General features: G+C 35.9%; 1 protein-coding gene across 2 annotated transcripts in view; it reads right to left on the bottom strand.

The window, feature by feature from the left end:
- NARS2 (asparaginyl-tRNA synthetase 2, mitochondrial) overlaps positions 1 to 25,857 on the bottom strand; it is a 132,177-nt gene that overhangs the window by 41,410 nt on the left and 64,910 nt on the right. The window contains exon 6 of one of the 2 annotated variants that reach the window (XM_059187877.1): positions 23,984 to 24,078. The exons of the other annotated variant lie outside the window; for it this stretch is intronic. Within the exon in view, the coding sequence (XP_059043860.1) occupies positions 23,984 to 24,078 (95 nt within the window). The remainder of the gene's footprint in view (positions 1 to 23,983; positions 24,079 to 25,857) is intronic. 2 annotated transcript variants of the gene reach the window in all.

The raw sequence follows: 25,857 nt of genomic DNA, 5'->3' as shown, positions 1-25,857 counted from the left end.
AGAGGTCAAAGAGGTGGGAAAGGATCATGCAGGGCATTCCTTGTAAACCATGGTAATAAGGAGTCTTGATTTTACTTGATTCTCCTTGGAAGATTCTCTCATCTTGAAACATTTAACACTGTATTCTCCTAGTTTTCCTACTTATTTGATGTCCATCTCTGTCTCCTACATTGTACTCTGTTTGGTAAACACTAGAATTCCTCAAAACTTAGTTAGGTCTCAGAAAATCAGATTTTTGTAAAGGGTCACAATTTGTTGACTGTTCTAACTGAATATTTATCTTCCTATTTTAAAAAGATGCTAAAAATCACTTTTCCAAACAAGGTAAACATTTTTCCAACTGCATCTTTTCATACCTAGATTATTCTTCCTATATTTCTCCTATTTAATAGTCCTTATACTGAGGACCACTAAAGAGAACAACTGGCCAGTATGTGTACCACATGGTATTTATGTTATTATTTAAGTCTACAAAGATTTCAAAGGTTATCTTTCTGAGGCCTGATGCCAGAGGTCAATGAGTCATTATGGCATTGAACTATCAACAATTTCCATACAAACGACCTTTACCTTTTTAAGGTTATGGTAATGATTAAGAACATGTATTCTAAAGACTTAAATTGAAATCCTGGCTCCTACACTTATGAACTAGCCAAGTTAACTTCTTTGAGATTGAATTTCTCCATGTGAAAATGGGGTTAAATATACATTATGTCACGGAGTTATTATAAAGATAAAATGAAACAAAATATGTGAAAAGATTAACCTAATATTAATTAAATGGTAAGTGTTCAACAAATGGGTAATAACTATTTTTATTTGCTTCTTTTTTTCGCCAAAAGTCTGCAGTTCCCATTTCACTGGTCTTAAGACCTCTTTATGCTTTCAATTACTGAAGATTTCAAAGAGATTTCATTTATGTATGTTATGTCTACCTGTGTGTACCATTAAAACTGGGAAATTTAAAAAACTGTATTAATTGATTTAAAAACAATGATAAACCCATTATAAGTCATAAAGAACAATTTTTTAATAAAAATTCATAAGAGTGGTACTGTTTTCCTCTTTTGTAAATCTCTTTCATATCTGGCTTAATAGAAGACAACTGGATTCTCATATCTGCTTATGCATTCAATCTGCTACGCTATCACATGTCATGAAGACTTTGGAAAACTTCAGTGTGCACTCAAGAGAGAATGAGAATGAAAAACACAAATACTGTCTTCATACGATGATGAAAATGGTTTTAACCTCAAAGGACTCCCCTGAAAGGATCTCAGGGGGCCTCAGGGATCCTCAGACCAACTTTGAGAACCACTATTTCAGGCAATGGTTCTTAATGAGGGGTATTAATTCTGGACTTTGCCTCTGGAGACCTCCCTCCATTCAGAAAATTTAAGGAAGGTACTGGCCGTGAGTGTTTTTAAAAGTTCCACAGGTAATTATTATGTGAACCCCTGATTAAGAACCACTACTCTAAAATTTGTTTAGACTCCCACATCAATATCCCTTTTACAAAGTCTCTTGATAACTAAAATTTTTAAATGAGCAATAATGTTGTTTTGGTGATGATGTAGAGAAACTCCTCACACATTGCTGGTGGGAATGTAAGATTGTGCAACTCCTATGGAAAGGTCTGGTGATCCCTCAAAAAGTCAAACATAGAACTATTATATGACCCAGCAATTTCACTTCTGAGTATAAACCCCAAAGATATGAAAGCAGTGTTCAAACAAAACCTTGTATATGAATGTTTGCAGCAGCATGATGATGCATTGATATCTTTTAAAAGGCTCCCAAAACATTCTAATGGACAGTAGAGTTGAGAAGCACTGATCTAGACCTTCTAAATTCCAATTATAATGCAAAGTGAAAGGGACAAATAACTGATATAAGAGGAGTTATTTCACAAAGGTACCACTTGCAAAGAGCTACAGACTATGAATGAATAAGACATTTCTAATATTTTTGACTGACTCCCAATCTGAACTTGTTCTATGAACGCAAAAGGATAAAGGGGCCATGGAAGACTAGAAACAGGGGCAAGATGCTTTTAAAGGAGCACTGAGCTTATCAGAAATAAAGCAAAAAAAAAAAAATCTATATTTCTCTGCATTTGTCTTCCCTTAATTCTAGAAGAGGAAGAAGGGAGGGGAGGAAAAGAGGGAGGTGGAAGAGGAGAAGAAAAGAAAGGAGAAGAGGAGGAGGAAGACACAGAACAGAGAAATACTCGTTTGGACCCTACAGTATGTCTTTCACATGTATGCCAAGTGATATACACAGGGATTTCACAGCTTCACAGTAATGCACTAGCTAAGCACTAGGGAAAAAAGCCCATCAGTAATAAAATAGATGATTTGTGGCATAGTCATACAAAGGAATATCCCATGATAGTGAAAATGAGCAGACTATGCAACATGAATATAATGTAACAATGGGGATGTTACTGGGAACATAATGTTAAATGAATAAAGGAGGTCACAGAAGAATACATATAAATGATTCCATTTATATAAAATTTAAAAACTTGTAAAACTAAAAAATGAATTGTTTGTGAATATATGTGATGAAACTATAAAGAAAAAATGATAAACACAAAATTGAGGCTAGCTCTTATAGGGAGGCAAGGGGAAAGTACATACAGGAGTCTAAAGAAACATTTTGAAAAGACAGGGGTGGTGAATGCATCATTATTCTTTATACTATACTTATAATATCTATTTAAAATTTTGTGTCTATGCAATATTTAGACATCAAAAAAGACACAAATGGACAAGCTAACAGAACACAATAAAAAATAAAATGACAAAATTAGACGAAAACTAAAGGTTAGGCATTGGCATCACAGCCCAAAACACCTCACCAGGACACCACTCAGTTCTTCATGCTTCCCGCCTTTCCCTTCTCTATGTGTATCCATTCAATTTAACTCATTAATATTAACAAACATTAATATACCCTGAGTATCTACACTTGCCCAGCATTATTACAATGCTAAGGGCAACAGAAACCTCCTAACATCATATGACATGGGTGACTTCAATGCTTTAGGATCTAGACAGAGGCCAACTAAATCTGCACTGTTTAATATGGTGGCTACTAGCCACATATGGTTACCTAAAGCTACACTATTTAAAATTAAATAAAATTACTATAAATTCAGTTAATCAGTCAAACTAGCCCATTTCAAGTGCTCAACAGCTACATACAGCTAGTGGCTATCACACTGGAAGTGCAGATACAGAACACTTCCATCACTGCAATAAGTCTTACTGTCCAGCACCAAAGTAGACTGTTGAAATCCCAGTATCTGCAGAAAATAATCAACTGCAAAAAACATGTGCTCAAACAATGCAACATGAGAGAAGAGATCAATGGAGGACAGAACTCTGGGTACAGCTTCTGAATTTGGCCCTGTACCTAGTCATATATATTTTCCCCACTGCTATGGATCTGCCATGTCAGGTTCCTGTGGCTCTCCTCCTGTATCATATCTGCTGCTTTATAAAACTAATGTCCTACTTCTTTGTGTTTGCAGGCATAGCTCCCTTCTGATAAAATGGCTGTCTTCCTGAAAGGCACTGACACACAACATAAGACTTACTCAGTAATCAATATTTCTAGCTTCTGTTAACTTTCCATCTATGTGCATGGCTAACTTTGAGAATCAGGCTTTGATAGGCTATTAAGGCATCCTGTGGGCATATGATAATCTGTTTTACTTATCAGCTTCTAAAGATGAGGAAGAACCAACTATTCTCCAATGGAACATTAAAAACATACATACACGATGAATAGTTCTTCCCTTTTTTGGTTTGGTTACACTCATAAATATGGTGATAAATGCCAGGAAGAGAGAGTGAGTGCTATAAAAATACTAAAAACAAATACTTCTAATGATATGGATTATGGTATGATCTATACAAAATGTAGAGAGACATTGGATTGAACTATTTTGAGCAGTTATCTTCAAATTCCCATGTCATACCCAACTATCAAGAGCTACATATGAAATACCAGTATTGTCAAGTCAAACACATATTTTGGCTATCAGAGCCATGCTTGTAAATTCTGAGGTAATTCTTCATATAATAGTCCCTAAAGTACTGTTTGTCTAGGGTTCAGATGTTGTCACTGAATCTTACACTATACTGTCCTGAAGGAGAATCATGAAGAAAGCATACCTAGTTGAAGAAACTACGTAAAAGTCACTAAAAGATATTCCACAAACAAAAACATTTGGTTTTTATTTTTATCTCCCAACCTCCATCGTAATTCACACATAAAATCTGCCTCTTAAACGTGAAATACAGCTGGTTCAGGTTTTGCATCTTCTTCAAGTTGTAGAGATTTCTGTGATGCATGTATGTTTATCTTTCCTATGCACCTGTTTCAAGTGGCAAAACATGGGCTCTATTTTTTCAGTGTAGGGGTATATCACAGGAGATAAAGTGGGGACCGATATCAAGAGATATAAAAATAATATGACTATCAACCAACACATGTGAATGAAGCAAAAGAGAGAAGCAAAAACCATGGCTGCTTGGGTTTCTTTATTGCCACATTCTTCTACAGGAGCAAAAATGAAGTTTCATTTTACGAAAAAGGAAACAAATCTATCTTACTAAAGTAAAATACACAGAAGTATTTCAGTGGTTTTGAATTCATGTACATAAGTTTAGAGGGGATTTTAAAAATTGTTTTTTTAATATTTTATTTATTTGACAGAAGAGAGAGCATAAGCACGGGGAACAGCAGAGGCTTCCTATTGAGCAGGGAGTTGACGCAGGGCTCGATCCCAGGACCCTGGGATCATGACATGAATCAAAGGCAGAAATTTAACCAACTGAGCCACCTAGGCACCCCCTCAATCTTTTTTTTTATTAACACTCAATTTTCTAAATTAATTTTTTATTAAAGATTTTATTTATTTGTGAGAGAGAGGGGAAGAGAGAGAGAGTAAGCATGAGCACAAGCAGGGGGAGCATCAGGCAGAGGAAAAAACAGGCTCCCCGGTGAGCCTGATGCGGGACTCGATCCCAGGACCCTGGGATCAAGACCTGAGCAGACACTTCACTGACTGAGCCACAGAGGCATGCCGAATTCATACAAAGAGAAATTCATACCAACAACATGGGAAGGTAAAATGAAATTTTACTTTCATATAATAAAATTACTTTAAAATATCTAACTAGGTCCAATACAATATTACTCCAAGTTTATTAACACGTTTTCTGATGGAATTTTTTTTTCTTCATTAGAATAGATTGGTGAAATAAGTCAAAAGCAAAAACTATTCAGGCCTACAGGTCATAGCAGTCAAGAAGAAATAGAGCAGCTTTGGGACTAGCTATCTATTCTCATCTTACAATTGGCGTTATGTATCATAAAATCATATTCATTTATTTATTTTTTAAACTTTTATTAGACAACTAACCACTATGGAAAATACAGATAAATTCAGGCATAGGCTTTTGCCTTCAAGGAGCTTATACAGACTAGTAGGGGAGATCACAGACCTAAATGTACAAGCTACAATGACAAAATTCCTAGGGGAAAAAATACAAGAAAATCTTTGTAATCTTTTGAATAAGAGAAAAAATCATAAATCATATAACAAAAAAGTGATAAAGTACATACCAACAAAATAAAAAACTCTGGTCTTCAAATAGTACTATAAAAAGTTGCAAAGGCGAGGCACACTGGGAAAAAGTATCTACAATACAACAGATAAAGGTCTAGTATCCAGAACATACAAAGAACTCTTAAAAATAAATAATAAGACAAACAACCTAACAAAAATGGGAAAAAGAATTAGAAAGATAGTTCACAAAAGAAGATATTTAAATGGCCAATAAGCACACGAGAAAAGAAAGTTCAACAATATTAGTCATCACAGAAATGCAAATTAAAACTGTAATAAGATATATGCTTACCAGAATGACTAAAGAAATACTGACAACATCAATTTTTGTCCAACACAGGGAACAAACAAAACTTCCATTCTTTGTTGGTGGGCATACAAAATAGTACAAGTACTCTGAAAAACTGTTTGGCAGTTTCTTATAAAGTTAATCATACATTTACTATACAACCCAGCAATTCCTAGGTATTTACCCAAAGGAAATGAAAACATGTGCACACAAAGACTTGTGCATGAATTTTCATAAAGCTTCAGTTATAACAGCCCCATACTGGAAACAACCCAAATGTCCACCAAAAGATAAATGAATTCCCTCAACTTTATGGTCAACTAATCTTTGACGAAGCAAGAAAGAATATCCAATGGAAAAAAGAGTCTCTTCAACAAATGCTGTTGGGAAACTAGGACAGCCACATGCAGAAGAATGAAACTGGACCATTTTCTTTCTTTTTTTCTTTTTAAAGATTTTATTTATTTATTTATTTATTTGACTGAATGAGGGACAGAGAGAGAGGAAACACAAGCACAGGGAGTGGGAGAGGGAGAAGCAGACTTCCTGCCAAGCAGGGAGCCTGATGCAGGGCTCAATCCCAGGACCCTGGTATCATGACCTGAGCTGGAGGCAGACACTTAATGACTGAGCCACCCAGGTGCCCCTGGACCATTTTCTTACACTATACACAAAAATAAGCTCAAAATGGATGAAAGACCTCAGTGTGAGACAGGAATCTATCAAAATCCTAGAGGAGCATATATTGCATGGAGCACTGGGTGTGGTGCATAAACAATGAATTCCATTACACTGAAAAGAAAAAAAAATGGTAAAAAAAAAAAATCTTAGAGGAGAAGACACATAGCAACCTCTATGAGCTCAGCCACAGCAACTTCTTGCTAGACACGTCAAAGACAAAAATAAACTATTGGGACTTCATCAAGATAAAAAGGTTTTGCACAGCAAGGAAAAGAGTTGACAAAACCAAAAAACAATGGAGAGAACGGGAGAAGATATTTGCAAATGTTTTATCAGATAAATGGCTGGTATGCAAAATCTATGAACATATCGAAATCTGGGGTGCCTGGGTGGCTCAGTTGGTTGAGTATCTGCCTTTGGCTGAGGTCATGATCCCAGAGTCCTGGGATCAAGTCCCCATCAGGTTCCCTGCTCAGCAGAGAGCCTGCTTCTCCCTCTCCTCTGCTGCTCCCCCTACTAGCTCTCTCTGTCAAATAAGTAAATGAAATCTTCTAAAAACAAAAGAGCTTATCAAACTCAACACCCAAAGAACAAATAATTGAATCAAGAAATGGGCAGAAGACATGAACAGACATTTCTGCGAAGAAGACATACAAATAGCCAACAGACACATGAAAAAAATGCTCAACATCACTTGGCATCAGGGAAATACAAATCAAAACCACAATGAGATACCATCTCACACCCATGAGAATGGCTAAAATTAACAAATAAGGAAATGAATTTTGGTGAGGATGTGGAGAAAGGGGAACCCTCTTACACTGCTGGTGGGAATGCAAACTGGTACAGACACTGTGGAAAACAGCAGAAGGTTCCTCAAAAAGTTGAAAATAGAGTTACCCTACAACCCAACAATTGCACTACTGAGTATTTATCCCAAAGATACAAATGTAGTGATCTGAAGGGGCATGTGCACCCCAATGTTTATAGCAGCAATATCCACAATAGCCAAACTATGGAAAGAGTCCATCAACAGATGAATGGGTAAAGAAGATATGGTATACATATACAATGGAATACTACTCTGCCATTAAAAAATGATATCTTGCCATTTGCAATGATGTGGATGGAATTAGAGGGTATTATGTGAAGCAAAATAAGTCAATCAGAGAAAGAATTATATGATCTCACTCATATGTGGAATTAAAAAGAAATGGGGGGGGGCACCTGGGTGGCTCAGTCATTAAGTGGCTGCCTTTGGCTCAGGTCATGATCCCAAGATTCTGGGATCAAGCTCTGCATTGGGCTCCCTGTTTGGCGGGAAGCCTGCTTCTCCCTCTCCCACTTCCCTTGCTTGAGTTTCCTCTCTGGCTGTCTCTCTCTGCCAAATAAATAAATAAAATCTTAAAAAAAATAAAAAATAAAAACAAAATATAGGAGAAGGGAGGGGAAAATAAAACAAGATGAAATCAGAGAGGGAGACAAATGTAAAGGACTCTTAATCAGAGGAAACAAGCTGAGGGTTGGTGGAGGGGAGGAGAGTAAGGGCATGGGGTATTAGGCATTACGGCAGGCACATGATATAATGAGCATTGGGTATTACATAAGACTGATGAGTCACTGACCTCTACCTCTGAAACCAATAATATATTATATGTGAATTAACTGAATTAAAAAAAATAAATAAAAATAAAATAAATCTTTAAAAAATATAAAATAAAAAGAGATAAATGAATTAAAAAATTATATATCCATGCAATGGAATAATATTCAGCAATAAAAAGGAATAAACCTACTGGATGAATCTCAAAAGCATTATGTTGAGTGAGAGAAATCAGATACAAAACAGTGAATACTGTATGATACCATTTACATAAACCTAAATAAAGTGTTATATAAAAGCCATTTATATGAAATTCTAGGAAAGGAAATTCTAATCAGTCACTACAGAAAGTACATCAATGGTTGTTTATGACCTGGGACCAGGGAGGGAGACTGCAAAGAAAAATAAGGGGAATTTTTGAATGTGTGTGATAGAAGTATTTTTTATTTTTATTACAAAAGAGGTTATGAGGTTTTATAAAATTTGTCAAAATGTATTGAATTGTACATTTAAAATGGGTGCATTTTTTGATATATATAGAATATTTAATAAAGTTGAGAACAATAACAAAAAGAGCTTATTCATGCATTGGCTTAATTACTCGACTGTACTATTACCTAATCACTTAAATTAAAATCACACCCCAACTAAACTATAAAGGGTGAAAAGTCAGGCACCTGGAAACACAGAAGGGGGCACAGCAATGATCTACTTCAAAGAACAAAAGAACCTAGAATACAGTGATCGATCACTGTCAACGTAACTGACCACAGCTTTTAGGGCAGATTATGACCCCATCTGCTCTCAGAGTTTACTTCTGATTTGGTCTTCAAATTCTGACAGGTATTTTATTTCTGTGTCCGAATCCCTTCCTTCAACCCAAGGCACTGGTTTAACCTTCTGACCTATCTTGTGAGACCTAAATTCTGGCAGACTCACTACTTGTCTCAGTCCTCTGCTTTGTGTCAACTCCAGTGCTGCTACTCTTGTAAAACAACTGGATTACTGCCAGCTATTCTTCCTGGTTACAACACCCTGGCTTCTTTCTTTATAATCACCCTGGGCTCTCCAGGTCCCAGCTGTCATGACGACCACCACCACAGCACTTAGCATTTCAGTATCAAACTGTGATAAATGCTGGGCTTTACAGACCATCTAATTCTCACACTGGCTTGGCAAAGTGGCTGTTTTTATTCATATTTATAGTCAGGATGGGGAAGCTCAGATATCAAAACTTACAAAACTAGTATGTATAGAACGAGAATTCGACTGGAATCTAACTATATGACTGTTTACTTGGACAAATTCAGCACCTTCAAGCAGGGATAACATTATCTCAGTAGCTACTTCACTTTGTAACAGCACTGGCAACTCTCCATATGTCAATCAACAAGTCTGTCCTATATTTTTAACATCCTCCTTGGTGTCCAACATGGTTACATACCATTTGGGTGAACACAAATTATTGCTGAATAAATGAGTACCCATAGTTATTTTTAGGTAGAAGAAAACAAGCCAGGGGGAAAAAAAAGTCAAAATGACATAAATTTTCTGTTCTCAACACAACCTAAATTCTGCAAACATGTAACAAACATTTTTTTTCCCCTTTCCTAAAAAAGTAATTAAACCCACCAGAGCAAAATAGAATTTGGACAAGATTACACAGTAATTGTAAGAAGTAACAATATCAGTTTTGCTTTTTATAGCTCCAATTATTGTCCATAATGGTCAAATTACTAAGGATTAATTGGTGTCTCACTATAGTAACCTGCATTTGCTTTTAGACAATGCCAACAGGCATTGCATTTTATGCAAAATGAGTTCTATTTGTATCATTCCTCAAAGGACTGGCTGGTAATTTTTTTTTAAACTCACACCAAACTTGTTTATTTCAAAGGCATTCAATCCTTCAGATACTCTGCTCAGCCAGACCTGAGTGAGATAATACAAGAATGGGGTTATTCTCTCGCACACTTGAAGTTGAGAAAAGGGAAATTAGTAACTGCCATCACAAAGGAAAGCAAGACTAAAAACAGAGAACCCTATGTTTAGACTTGCAAGATGGTATGCGGATATTGTAGAGTTAATGCATTAGACAAAGACACTAATTTGTCATGCAAATAACGCAAAGCCTAAAAGAGCAAACTATTACCACTCAAGCTAGTAAAAATGAAGTTCAAATAGTGAATTAAATAAGCACATATATTTACAGAAGGCCCTCCCCCAGCCTTTACTTGCTAGATGGGGTAATGCCCAATTCATGAATCATTTAGTAAAGACAATCAGATCTTTTTAAAAAAGAGCACAGAGGGGCGCCTGGGTGGCTCAGTGGGTTAAGCCGCTGCCTTCGGCTCAGGTCATGATCTCAGGGTCCTGGGATCGAGTCCCGCATCGGGCTCTCTGCTCGGCAGGGAGCCTGCTTCCCTCTCTCTCTCTCTGCCTGCCTCTCCATCTACTTGTGATTTCTCTCTGTCAAATAAATAAATAAAATCTTTAAAAAAAAAAAAAAAAGAGCACAGATATTTACATTCACTTCTTTCTGAGATAATCTTAAGGGAAGTTAAAAGGAAGAAAGAGGAAGGAGACCCTTTGGAGGACAGAAAACAGTGGCTGAGTGATGACTGATGTATCAAAGCATGGAGGCAATTATGCAGAATACAGAGTAAACATGCTGCAGCAGAAAGGAGGTGACGTGCACACAGAACCACAGTGAGGCTGGAGATGGAGGAAATGGACATTCATTGATAGATTTTGCCTATGGAACTATCAGCCCTCTCCAAGTTCCCCCAGAATGGCTGGAGGCCAGATGTCCCCACCAAACAGGGAAAAGAGAGACGTTCTCTAGGGCAGTGGTCCTCAGCATCATCACTACTTGATAGGTTTGTCATTACACAGTCTGCAGGGCCACACTCCCATTGTTTCTGATTCAATCGTTGTTGTAGATGCTGTGGGGAAAGGGAATGGGAGGTGATTACCCATGCGTAAGGGAATTCTTTCTGGAGACCTGAAAATATAAAATTAGATAGTGGTGATGGTTGTGAAGGACCCACAGGACCCAGCTGTGCCTTAAATTGTCACCATTTTGACTTCAGATGGTATTTTCTAACTGATGAAGCTTATCTTTTCACTTGGGCAAAATACCAGTGGACAAAGCATCCCGTAATGAGAACCGAAACTACCCCTTGAGCACCGACTGCCCTGATATCAGCAAGGCCTCACATGACTGATGCCCAAGAAATGACTGGCCTGACCTTTACTGCCCACCTGCACACACTCATGGACCTTTGTCTGCATCTTCTTTATTATAAACCTGAAAGTATTTTCAGCACTTTGGAGACAGCACTTTGGAGACCACTTTGGGACCACCACCTTCCAGGGGCTGGCCTCATTTAAATAAATTCCTTTCTTGTTTCACCACCACTTGCCTTTCTGCCTTTGGGTTTTACCAGGAGCAAGTGGCCAAACTTGGTCTGTTTGGGACCCCCAGACTTAGGGGCTCTTGTACCCCTGAGCCCTTATTACAGCTGCACAATTTTGTGAATATAGTAAAAACTACTGAATTGTACAATTTGAAGGGTGAATTTTATGTTAAGTGAGTTATATCTCAGTAAAGTTGTTCTTTAAAAAATAATTTACTCCTCTGCATCCAGGGCTCTCACCAAAGCCCAACAAAGATCTGAGAAAATTTCAAAGCATGTCTCCCTTTTGTCTTTCCTATGTTAAACCTATTCAATTTCTTAACCATTTCTTTAGACCATGATGTCTACATCCCTTTTGTTCTGGCTGCTGCCCTAAAGTCACATAGGACACAAAATCACAACCTTTTCCTATAAAGTTTAATAAAAGACTCCAAGTATTTGGAAGTAGATAAAGGAACAGGACAGAAAAGCTAGACAGTTTGCCAGTTTTTCATGATTTGGCTAAATATAATTCTAATTCATTCAAGGATAATATATCAAACATGACATAAAAGTAACAAAGGACATTCCATAACTAAATACAGATAACATGTACTGGGGTAAAGAAAAGATTGTACATCATAAAATACTATACAGTATGGAGGAAAAGTTATAGTAACTACATTTCTATTGTCCCAAGAACAGAAAAACAACAGAATCGAAACTAAATATAACAGCCAGTGGTCATCAAATACAAATGACATTTTAAAAGGCACTCTCATGTAATCACTCTACTGATAAGGTTAATTCTAAATTCAATTCAGCCTACACAAGGTTGAAATTCCCTTGCTGTGTACTGTTCTTGCCTCAGGACAGCTTTTGTGTAACAGCTACCACATTGTGAATTTCTTATTTAATGCCTATCTTGTTCACTAGATAGTATTGGGTCATGATAGTACTGGGATCATATCTATCTTGTTCATATTTATATTCCAGCACCTAACCTAGTGTTTGGCACACAGCTGACTCTCAACAAATGTTCAATCAAGCTGAGATTGATTTTTGAGCTCTGAATCAGGCAAATGGTAGTAAAAGAAAGTATGAGGACAAAGGGCAACAAGATACAGTTTGAGGAATTTGTGGTCTAATGGGAAGATAAGCATATAAACAGATAATTTCAATTTCAATTTTTTTAATAAGCAGAATTGATAGAAATCCTTTCCAATAGGTATTTAAGTCTTTATTTTGTATTAATAAAGTTGTAAAATTAAATAGTCCCTAAATCTAAAAGCTCAAAGTCTAAGCTATAGAGAAAAAAAAAAAAAAAAAAAGACCAGGTGATTCCAGTGTTATAAAACAGAAAGAATAAAGGAACATGGGCATACAGAATAAGGGCATTTAAATAAGCAAGATGTGGGGGTGGAATTGGGGATTCTGGCTGAGATAATTTTTAAGCTGAGTTTATTTTTCATTTTCTTAAATATTTTATTTACTCACTCATCAGAGAGAGAGAGAGCAAGCATGCATACAAGCGGGGGGGAGCAGCCAACAGAGAGAGAAACAGGCTCCCAGCTGAGCAAGGAGCCCAAAGTGGGACTCGATCCCAGGACCCTGAGATCATGACCTGAATCAAAGGCAGATGCTTAACCGACTGAGTCACCCATGGATCCCTTAAGCTGAGTATAGATGCATGGGCAGGGATTAGCTAGACAAACACATGGGGAAAGGACATTACCCATTCACAAAGAAACACCTGTATGTTATCAGAAATTTATATAAACAGTTTAGGATAGCTGAAGCAAAGGAAAGTAGATGTAAATGACTGAAAAGATGAAATGAATGTGGAAAAAGGAAACCTGTGGATGGTATTCACATAGCTGCTTTGACAAACTGGAAAGATGGCAGTGCCATTTCCTGACACAAGGAATTCAGAAGCAAATAACAGATTGAGGGAATGATGATGAATTTCATTTGAGCATGGTGAGGTGTTTACACAACAGCTGCTGGAGAAGACAACGGACACTTCGCAGGTGGGATCTGAGCAAGGATTCCACATTGGAGACAGAATTTCACAACACCATTCTTTGACCATTAACTTGATTTTCTGTACAGGTTTTAACTCTTTTACCTCCACACCCACAATTCTTCATGAAGACCTTCAATTCTTTAAGTCCACCACTTTTCCATCAACACCTACTACCCCTATTTTCTCCACTGCTCCTCAATCTATCATGACCTTCTGTACCTATTTCCAGCAATCACACTTCCCAACACCCAACCTGGTTAATCGAAATATTCACATTTCTGTATTATATGATAACAAACTAAATATTCCTACTAAACTCTCTCCACTTGTCCTTAATTTGCCTGAAATGCTCATTCCCTAGCTATATAGTACACATGAGGAAACGGGTAAGGCGATAATGAAATTCTCAAGTCTTTTATACCAAGAGTCTGCTAATTCATATTTCAATCAAAATAGTTCATTTTTAACATACATAATACACTAAAAGAAGAAATTTCTTTGTTTTAAGTTCCCACTATAAGAGACTAGCATAAAGAACCATCATTATTCATATATACTCAGGAAATAAAGTTTCATGGTGATATCTTTTCCATGAAAAGAGCAAAAAAAGTGATTAACATATTTAACTCTGTTGTGGGCTCAATTCTATAGTAGAAATTATACAGAAAAGATTAGAAGAATGAGAATTTGTGCTTCACAAATTCAGTCTAACAATACTTACTGAATATCTACTATTTTTAGTAGGCACAGATATTTAGGATGTTTATAACCTATGAGATAGATATGAGAATAACTGCGAACTGGCTAAATATTAAAAATAGAAGGAACTTTTTTCTTTAGGACATGAGATAGGTGAGTACTATAAGAGAGGAGAAAAAGAGAAAAACAATTTCTATTGAGAAAAACAGGGAAGAAGTTAAGGAGAAAGCCCTCTTTCAGTTGAGCCCTGGAGGAATGAGATATGGAAAAGCAGTCTAATGCTACAGGGAGGGGCATTAGAAACACAGAGATGTGGACTGAAAATGCACAGCACAGATAAAATAGCCATAGCCAAAAAGATCTTGAAAATCAAATGACTATAAATTAATGAAGTTCAGATAACATCAAGTGGATGAAGAATGAGAAAGTTATATGGGTTGGGAAGACAGTTTCACACTCGGTTATAAGGAATACTTCAGTCTAACTCAGGTTCACATGTTGACATTGTTACCACAGCCACTTAACAAGGATGAGTACATCCTGCGTATGAATGTTTCACGGCTTCTGAGTTCAGCATCTGCACTGATGAGATGACCCGGGGGAATGAGTTTAAGATTGCTCATACCAAACACAAAGCAAACAATTAATCAAACTGGAATAAAATGAACTGGAAGCCCGTGCGGATTGTCCGCTTCCCCCCAACCACGGGAATAGCTGACTTTTTGAACAGCTACTTTTTGAATCTGAATAAAAGACAAATTTAAAGAAGAAAATAAAAATTAATAGAGACAGCCACTGCTTATTAGTTGAACACTGGTGTATATTTTTCCAGACTCTTTCCTACAAACACATACACATGCCTACACACACACAATGTAACACCTTGAGACACATTCTACTTCCTTTTTCATAACCACTGTTTTTCTTGTAACATATTGTAAAGCTCTGTCATCAATTTTAATGGTTATAGAGTAATCCACTGTTTGGACGATTTCATAATTTCACCCTCAGTTTATTGCTAGGGTCCACTGTACCCAGTTTTAATATTTAAATTTCTTTGTTGAACAGTTTTTATCATTGTTTTTTGAAAAACAAAGAATTAAAGTAAATTAATTCCAGTATAATTAACAGTTATATTAGTTTCAGGTCAACAGTATGTTGATTCAACACTTCCATACATTGCTCATCACAGTAAGTGCACTCCTTAATCCCCATCCCTATTTAACCCATCCCCTCACTCGTCTACCCTTGGTAACCATCAGTTTGTTCTCTGTGGTTAAGTCTGTTGTTGAGCAGTTTTAACTATTTCTTAAGATTAGTATCTCATGATTTATACTTTCTTAAAGGTTGTATTAATTTCCTAAGATGGCCATAACAAATCACCACGAACTGGGTGGCTTTTAGCACAGAACTGAATTCTCTCACTGGTAGAAAGGCCAAAAGTCTGAAATCAAGGTGCTGGCAGCACCATGCTCTTCCTAAGGTTCTAGGGAAGAACTCTGCCTAGTTTCCAGTGGCTCTCAGCATCCTTAGCATTCATTCCTCAGCATCATTCCTACCTCTGCCTCCTTTTTCACATGGTCTTCCTTCTCTCTGTACCTGTCTCCTCCACATCTTGGAATCCAAATGTCCTTCTTCTTTCTTTTATAAATATGTCATTGAATTTAGGCCCACCCTAATTCAGTATTTTAATTGGAATTATATCTGCAAAGGCCTTCTTTAAAAAAAAAAAAAAACGATCGTATTCACAGGAATTGTTTTTTGGGGGGACATAATTCAAGCTACTATTGATGTTATTTAAAAGCTACTACCGAGAGAAATTCATAGCATTTACTTATTTTTTAAGATTTTATTTATTTATTTGACAGAGATCACAAGTAGGCAGAGAGGCAGGCTTAGAGAGAGGAGGAAGCAGGCTCCCCGTCGAGCAGAGAGCCCGACTTGGGGCTCAATCCCAGGACCCTGAGATCATGACCTGAGCTGAAGGCAGAGGCTTTAACCCACTGAGCCACCCAGGTGCCCCTGAAGCATTTTATTTGAATAGAATAAAACTCACTGAATCCTTTCATGAATCTAAGATATATATGGGATTTAGTGATCTTATTTTTACTATATACTTAAACATTTTTCTGTTTTGTCCCAGAAATTATTTTATTATTCACCAATTCCTCCTAAGTAAAAAAGAGTAAAACATTGAAAATAGAAAAAGATGGGTGCCTAGGATGCTTAGTGGGTAAGAGGAAGATGCAGAGTGAGAGAAAACATCATCACTATTTCATCTTACATTGTCTTACTGCAGTGCACGAAGTATTGTGTCATCTTTCACACAGGTCTAAGAAAAGCCTGGAGACATGAATGTTGTGGACTTTTTGTAGTTTTCAGAGAATACAGTTGAGAATTGAGGATCTTTTATTTTTTACTCACAATGACAAAGAGAAGAAAAATGATAAAGATGCTTCATAAATATTAGACAAGCCAGGAAACGAATGCAAAGAGACAGATTGTAACAATCTAGTCTCCAATAATAATGGTAAAATTGGTGTAAGTGAACTCTCAGACTATGAGCCTACAGATAACGATATCTTAAATGAATTTTCTCAAACCCAAGAACTGATAAGTTAATAATACATTTCTAAGGGCCAAAAGGAAATATGATATTTCTAACCAATTAGTTACTCTACAGTTAGGACTTCATCATGCAATAATATGCAACAGGAAATGGGATCATACCATTATTTTGGAAGGATATGTTACAATATTCTTTCTTCATCTACATTTGTGTACCAAAAATTTCCTTGACATGATTAACCAATGAACAAAGGCTGAAAGCAAGTATGTATACAAAAGCATCTGGAAGAAAATGTATCATGTAGAAATGAAAAAATAGTTATTTGATCATTGGTTTTTACACATTTAAAAATAAAAATGTTTTGCAATTATGAATCAAAAAGGATGGCCACCCTCTCTTCAAAATTATGAACTGTCACATTCTCAAAAGTATTATTTTTTGATGATGTGGGTGCAAGAACTAGAAGTAATAATAAGCTTGAAACTACTAAAGAAGTATACGAAGTCCAGAATCTGTATTAAGTATAGACATATTCCTGGTTCATGCCATGGCAATTGATAAACAGTTAGCTACACTCAAAGGGCTGTGTCTGTAGGGAGTACTTTCAAAACCCAGAAAATTGAGGATAAAAATTGGGCTTTACCACCATCATCAAGAAAATGAAAAAACAAACTATAGAATAGGAAAAACAAATTGTAAATCTTGTATCTGATAAGGGACTTGTATCCAGAGTATATAAAAAAAACTCTTAGAACTAAATGATAAATGACAACTAAACTTAACAAAAAATGAAACAAATATTTAACCAGACATAGCTCCAAAGAAGATATCCAAATGGCCAACAGGTACACCAAAAGATGTTCATCAGTAGTCATTAGGGAAATGCAAATCAAAACCATAATGAGATGCTACTTTACACTCACTAAAATGGCACAACAAAAAAGACATAAGTGTTGACAACAATGTGGAGAAATTGGAATTTTTAAAAATTATTTTTATTAACATATAATGTATTATTTGCCCCAGGGATACAGGTCTGTGAATCATCAGGCCTAGACATTTCACAGCACTCACCATAGCACATACTCTCCCAATGTCCATAACCCAAGCACCCATCTCTCCTGACCACCCTCCAGCAACCCTAAATTTGTTTCATGAGATAAAGAGTCTCTTATGGTTTGTCTCCCTCCCAATCCCATCTTGTTTCATTTTCCTTCCCTACCCCACACAATCCTCCACCCTGCCTCTCAAATTCCTCATATCAGAGAGATCATATGATAATTGTCTGAGAAATTGGAGCTTTTATACATTGTTGGTGGGAATGCTGTAAAACAGCATAGGCACTGTGCAAAATAGCCTGCAAATCCTCAGAGTTAAAATTATCACGAGACCCAAAGGTTCCATTCCTAAAAACCTACCCAAGAGAAATGCAAACATGTTTACACAAATACTTGTACTCAAATATTCATAGTAACATTAGTAATAATAGCCAAAAAACAGAAACAACTTATATCTATTATTACCTGCTGAATGAATAAACAAATGTGTTACACTCACACATATAATGTTATTTGGTAATAAAATCAAATGAAATACACATGCTAGAACATGGACAGATACTGAAAATATTATGCAAAGTAGAACAAAAAAATGATACACTACATATCCCATTTATATGAAATACCCAGAATGGGCAAATTCACAGAGACATAAAATAGATGTGGTTGCCTAGAATGGGAGAGAGGATGGGCAGTGACTGCTAATGAGAAAAAGTTTCTTTTTGGGTGACAAAAATATCCTTTAAAAAAAAAAAGTTTTATTTATTTTTTGAGAGAGAAAGAGAGAACAAGCCAGGGGGAGAGACAGAGGGAGCAGCAGACTTCCTGCTGAGTGGGGAGCTAGGGCTCCATCCCAGGACCCTGGAATCATGACCTGAGCAGAAGGCAGATGCTTACCAACTGAGCCACCCAGGCACCTCTGATAAAAAAATTCTTAGATTATGGTGATATCTGAACTGTGAAAATATACTAAAACCCATTGAACTGTATACTTTAGGTGCTTTTTATAGTAAATAAATAAGAAATCTCTCAATAAAGCAATTTTTAAAAAACTTGCTACGTTTATATTCTCATTAAAATTCTAATGAAGTTCTAAAGATACAAACGTAGTGATCCAAAGGGGCACGTGCACCCGAATGTTTATAGCAGCAATGTCCACAATAGCCAAACTATGGAAAGAACCTAGATGTCCATCAACAGATGAATGGATCCAGAAGATGTGGTATATATACACAATGGAATACTATGCAGCCATCAAAAGAAATGAAATCTTGCCATTTGCGACAACATGGATGGAACTAGAGCATATCATGCTTAGCGAAATAAGTCAAGCAGAGAAAGACAACTATCATATGATCTCCCTGATATGAATAAGTGGTGATGCAACATGGGGGCTTAAGTGGGTACGAGAAGAATCAATGAAACAAGATGGGATTGGGAGGGAGACAAACCATAAGTGACTCTTAATCTCACAAAACAAACTGAGGGTTGCTGGGGGGAGGGGGTTTGGGAGAAGGGGGTGGGATTATGGACATTGGGGAGGGTATGTGCTTTGGTGAGTGCTGTGAAGTGTGTAAATCTGGTGATTCACAGACCTGTACCCCTGGGGATAAAAATATGTTTATAAAAAATAAAAAATTAATTTAAAAAAAAGGAAAAAAAATTCTAATGAAGTTTATTTTCACTAACCCCTTATTTTTACATCTGCAAATTTTTCATAAGATGGAATAAAAATATTTATTATAAATAAGGTCCATTACCCCTGGATGGTAAATGGTGATGTCTATTTTCTTGGTATACTGAAGGTTAATCAATCTTCCTAAATGGACATTTAGATTGTTAGTAGTACTTTCCCCCCAGTATAAACAAAGTTGCTTTCAACATTTCTGTTTATACACCTTTACAGAGTTGTAAGATCACTCCCTTAAGAAAAATTCCTAGAAATGAAATTCTTTGTAAAAGGTATTTCTCTAAAAAGTCTGTTCCAAATAATATTTCCAATAGCAATGTTTAAGAGAAAAGCATGTTTTATCCTGAAATATCCTTGCCTTCATAGTTTACTAAAAAAATGCATAATAAGGAAAAAACACCTGTTAACAAAACACCAAAAGCAAAAAGCAAAGCAAAACACAATGAACAAAAAAAGAAAAGCAATAATCATCAAAAACTCTTTCAAATACATTAGGCTATATTACCTGTTCCAATTCTGGCTCTAACTGACAAGAAATGGAAAATTTTATTTATATGACATTTCTGAATATAGGTTTTGCAATTTAGTGTATTTCCAACTCTCTCTGAATAAACATGTCATTTACAAATTATATTTATAGGAAGATTGTAATAAAAATACTTAGCTTTCTTTTAAACAAAAGAAAGCTCTATCTGCCCAGAGGGTTTAGAAGCAATAATCCACTGCCAGTAGGAAGGTACCCAATGACTGAATCTTGGTTTCTAAGTAACACTTTCCAATATAAGGAACTGAGTCTCTTTGAAGAAATGGCTGCTTCAAGGGCCAGGGTAGGGAAAATAAAAAATAAGGCTAGGATAACTGCCAAAACTTGGAAGCAACCAAGGTGTTCCTCAGAAGGTGAATGGATAAACTGTGGTACATCCAAATAATGGAATATTGTTCAGAAATGAGTTACCAAGCCATGAAAAGATGTGGCAGAACCTTAAACGCATCTTACTAAGTGAAAGAAGCCTATCTGAAAAGGCTACATACTATATGATTCCAACTATATGACCTTCTGAAAAAGGCAAAACTCTGGAGAGAGGAAACAGATCAGTGTTTGCTAGGGGTTAAGAGGGAGGAGTGATGAATAGGAGGAGCACAGAGGATTTTTAGGGCAGTAAAACTATTCTATGTGATACTATAATGATGGATGTGTGTCATTATTACTCATTCGTCCAAAACCACAGAACGTACATCACCAAAAGTGAACCCTAATATAAACTCTGGACTTTGAGTATTAATACGTGTCAGTGTAGGTTCACTGATCATAAAAAATAAGTACATAAAACAAGTAAATAAATAAATAAATAAGGAAGTACTCAAAAAACAAAAGGATAAGGGCAGGTCAAAAGTTGACAAGAGTCAATCTGAATGAGTTCCCAATAGCTAAAACTAAATCAGTTGGAGCAACAAAATATATAACATAGAATTAGAGTATAACCCAACATATAAAATAAATATGAGTCCATCCTGATATAAATGATTACAAAAATAAATAAGGGTGAAGAGACAACAAATCTTCCAAATAGAAGAATTCCAAATACTCTCCCCTCCAGGACATGATGCTTAATTCCATCCTGTGCTTCTTAACCCCTCATTCCCACCTCCAATAAGGGTGGGGTAGACCTAGTGACTTACTTCCTAAGGACAAAGAAAGGGAAAAATAGTACATTTTCAGTGGAGAAAATCAGCAAACACTATCTAATCCAAGTAATAAAGATTAATGTCACCATATGGATATCCCATAACCCTGACGATGGTAAGAGCACTTTACTTCTCGGTATTCTTTTCAAAAACCCATCTGACTCCAGTTGAAACACGAGAAAAACAACAGACAAATCCAGATTGGGATATATTCTACAAGTCATGAAAAACAAGGAAAGACTGAGAAATTGTTACAGACTAGAAGAGACTGGAGGAAACAAGACAACCAAAAGTAATGTGGGACATTGGATAGGATTCTGGAAGAAGAAAGCAAGCCCTGGTGGAAAACGTGAAATCCTAATGAAGTCTGAAATGTAGTTAGCAGTAATAAACTAACAATGGGTTCTTAGTTTTGACAAAATGTACCATGGCAATATACAATATTTACAGTGGGGGAAACTGGGCAAGAGGTGTACATTAAAAGTCTGCACTGTCTTTGCAACTTTTATATATTTAAAAATTACTCAGAAATAGAAAGTTTATTAAAAGCAATACCAAATTGAACTTTAAAATGGAGTCATAAAACCACAAAACCAACATAGATATCCTTTTGGAAAATGTTAAACTTCTAAATTTAACTACATTTACTCTATTTTGAAAGTCTGTTAAATACAATTAAAGAAAAGGCTGAGGGAAGACTAACAATTTCTTACTGGAGATCAAATCAGGCATTAATTGGAAACATGAGGTACTGCATACTGATAATCCTGGAACTATGCATATTCAACTAGACACATTTGACTGACATGATTAGAAATACTTTAAAACACATTAAAAAAATACAGAACCTCATATCCTGCCAATTTAATCTTCTGTCAAGTTTCACTGTATACTGTGTTCTGTGGTTCATTGCACTTTATCAGAAAAGAAGGAACATATTTAATCCACTAGTGGTATTATAATGGCAAACCCTTAGTAAACTTACACCTTTCACATATTATGACACTTCTGAAGGGAAGGTACTTTGCTTCTAACATTATACATTGCCAGCGGGGTGCCTGGGTTGCTCAGTTGGTTAAGCATCTGCCTTCAGTTCAGGTCTCTATCCCAGGCTCCTGGGAGAGAGCCCCACCTTGGGCTCCCTGCTCAGTGGGGAGCCTGTTTTTCCCTCTTCCTCTGCTGCTCTCCCTGCTTGTGCCCTCTCGCTATCTCTCTGTCAAATAAATAAATAAAATAAAAAATTTATACATTAAAACATGAAAACCAAAAATTTAAGAAAGATTATCTAAAACTTGGATATAAGGCCAGAAGGTAGATAGCGTGCCCTTTCTTTCTCTTACCAACAGAGATCACAAGTAGGCAGAGAGGCAGGCAGGGTGTGGGGAAACTGAGCAGAGAGCTCGATCCCAGGACCTTGAGATCATAACCTCAGCCAAAGGCAGAGGCTTTAACCCACTGAGCCACCAGGTGCCCCTAGTATGCCCTTTCGTTGGAATACTGGGGACACAGATTTGTTCAAAGGTTAATTACTTATGAGAATGTACTTTGCTCTATTATTCTATTGACTACTGAATTAAATATCCCAGATTAAGTAAAGTTAGATGTTAACTTGTAGATTTCTGTCTAGTAGAGTTACAAATAATTTTTGTCAGGTAGAAGAGAAAATTCCAAAGGTTAAGATTTATTGGTCTGTAGGATATTAACCAGTTTGTAACTAACCTCACAATTTAATTCTAAAATTCCTTTATTAAATTGCCTATATGAGTACACAGCTCTTCAAATGCTCTCTGAACTAGCCTATTTTCCTTGTTCTCTTAGTAATTTATGAATTGAATAAAATATTTGATACATGTTCACTTCATACTTGTATGAGTCATGATTTTAATTTCTTAAAATTATGCTTTGAAAGGCATAAGGAAATTTCCATGACATGCCTGACATGACCTTTTCCACCCACTGCTCTGCAAATCCTATAGTCTCACAGGGATATTGCAGTAAGTTTTTTGCACAGTATTCTGAAAATATTGTTAATAATCTTGTTATTGGAATTATCAAGTAATACTTCTTATTTCAAAGATAAATCAGAAATGAATCTAAGTGTATGTTATTTTCAAGGCCACGTGATCTGACATCTAAGACTTTCTAATTTGTTACACGTGACTCCTGATGGTTCTGTGAGTTAATTTTCCTTATTTAAGCTAATTACTTAAAAAATGTTTTTTCTTCCATCTGTTTCGGGTACCTATGTGTTTCAAAATGCAAGGAGCTGATAACTGGTTCAGATGTGAACTACACATAACTGCCTTTACTTTCATAAACATGATTAATTACACTTAAATTTTGATTACATATTTTGAGGTTTATGAGAAAAGAAAAGATTAGCAAAAAGAAAAAAATCACAACTTCATCTTTGCAATGTTACATTTTTCTCATTAAAATCAAAAGTCTAGACTAATGTGATTTTAGGAAGAAACCTGGTTATTGTCAAGTCTAAATGTACTTTGGTGAATTCAAGTGAACTAATTGTAAACACTTATTTCAGTTTGTAGGTTCTGGCATGGTGAAAGAAAGCATTATTTCACTCCCATCCAACCACAATCAGTAGTCCATTAAAGCAAACGAGAAAAGAAAATTCTGTACCCTGACATCACTTCTAGGTGAAGTTGTCCCGAAACAGTTAAGAAAGCAGGAACATTGAAGAAATTCTCCTCAGGCACCTTAATTTTGCTTGAAGGCTGCAAATGAAAAACATGAGCCACAAAAAGCTATGAGATAGTTTGCTCTGCTTTCACATTCCCATACGTGCCACAACTAAAATGACAATGCAATTCAGTATATGCGAGGACAGATCATTTTCATAAAAATAAAGGCAGTTCTCAGTACACTGCTAAAAGAGAAAATGCCTACTTAGAAATTGCTAAGGTCAAGGACATCTGCTCCACATTTTCAAAACATAAAACCAAAGGACAAAGTATTTTTGTCACAAGATACAGTTCTCCCTAAAAAGTGATTCTGACTAAGAGACAAACAAGGAAAGAGACTGTGAATTAAAATTTTTTAAGTTGAAGAAATACATAATCTCTTAAAATTCTGACCCATGACTGAAATTTGATTTCCTCAAAGGAAGAGCCTCTAGAACACGTGTTGTCAAGTTATTAAATTTTTAATAATAGTATTTTTAATGCAGATTTTTATAAATACATTATAAACTTTTACGTATATTAATTTAACTTCCTCCACAATGCAGAAGAGCAGAACTCTATCTTTAAAAGATACAGTGAGCATTAGTGAAATAAGTCAAACGGAGAAAGACAACTATCATATGATCTCCTTGATATGAAGAAGTGGTGATGCAACATGGGTTAAGGGGGTAGGAGAAGAATAAATGAAATAAGCCCTCATGATCCCAAGGTCCTGGGATCGAGCCCTACATGGGCTCTCTGCTCAGCAGGGAGCCTGCTTCCCTTCCTCTCTGCCTGCCTCTCTGCCTACCTCTTTGCCTACTTGTGATCTCTGTCAAATAAATAAATAAAATCTTAAAAAAAAAAAGGAATAAAGCCAATTTTAAATACACAACAGAGAATGTGAGACTCCTTTAAGAGACTTAGTATCAAATACTGAATTACAGAAACACATGAAATGAAGACATCTTTTTAAATTCCATTAGTTCTAAAAATATTACCTATCAGATACAGGAATATATGTGTATGAATGAGAAATCTAGTGTAAAAATTACCAATTGAAATCATTCATTTATTTTGTAATTGGCTTTTACTTTTCAAACTTACTTTGACACTGGTCCTAAATGTCCTATCACTGCTTTTTAAAAATCTATCTTGGATTCCTATATTCACTGAAAACGTATTTTTTTTCTAAGGACTCAAGTACATAAGACTAAAATATTTGCCCTGACTTGTGCTTGGATTTTCAAAATAAAAAAGTGTGTTCTCTGTAGTTCCTCACTACTTAATAAATAATTATTTTTCAAATAAGACCCAGCACATTTATAAGAATATTACTATTTTCTCCTTTCCTTCACCTCTTTAGTCTATAATTTGTATTTGTGTTCTATCTTGACTTCTCCTAAAGTGATTTCTCTCATTTCCTGTGAATATAAAAGTCTAGTGTTTATGATTACCTTTTAGTCTTTCATTTATTAGCATTTGTACAAAATAGAATCTGATCCTCTTACATCTCTTAAACCCAGCTTATTTAAATAGGTATAAACATATCACTACTTCATCATGCCATCCAATGTCAAACAAACTTACATACTGAAATTCCTACTACAGTTTTAAAAATTACTTCCTCTTATTTCTCCTTTACAATTTATGCATTACATTGATTTTTAAAACTTCTAAATTAAGTTATACTACCTATACATTTTATTTCAGAATATTAAAGGGACATTATGAAATATTTTAAAAAGTAATTGCTGAGAGTGGTGTAGATAAACATGGTGGGATAGATTGCTCTGAAGGGCTGTCCCTCCACAGAAAAACTGAAAATAATGA

This window comes from Mustela lutreola, chromosome 1, assembly GCF_030435805.1.
Source record: "Mustela lutreola isolate mMusLut2 chromosome 1, mMusLut2.pri, whole genome shotgun sequence".
Classification (NCBI taxonomy): domain Eukaryota; kingdom Metazoa; phylum Chordata; class Mammalia; order Carnivora; family Mustelidae; genus Mustela; species Mustela lutreola.
This window is presented reverse-complemented; position numbering and strand designations above follow the sequence as displayed.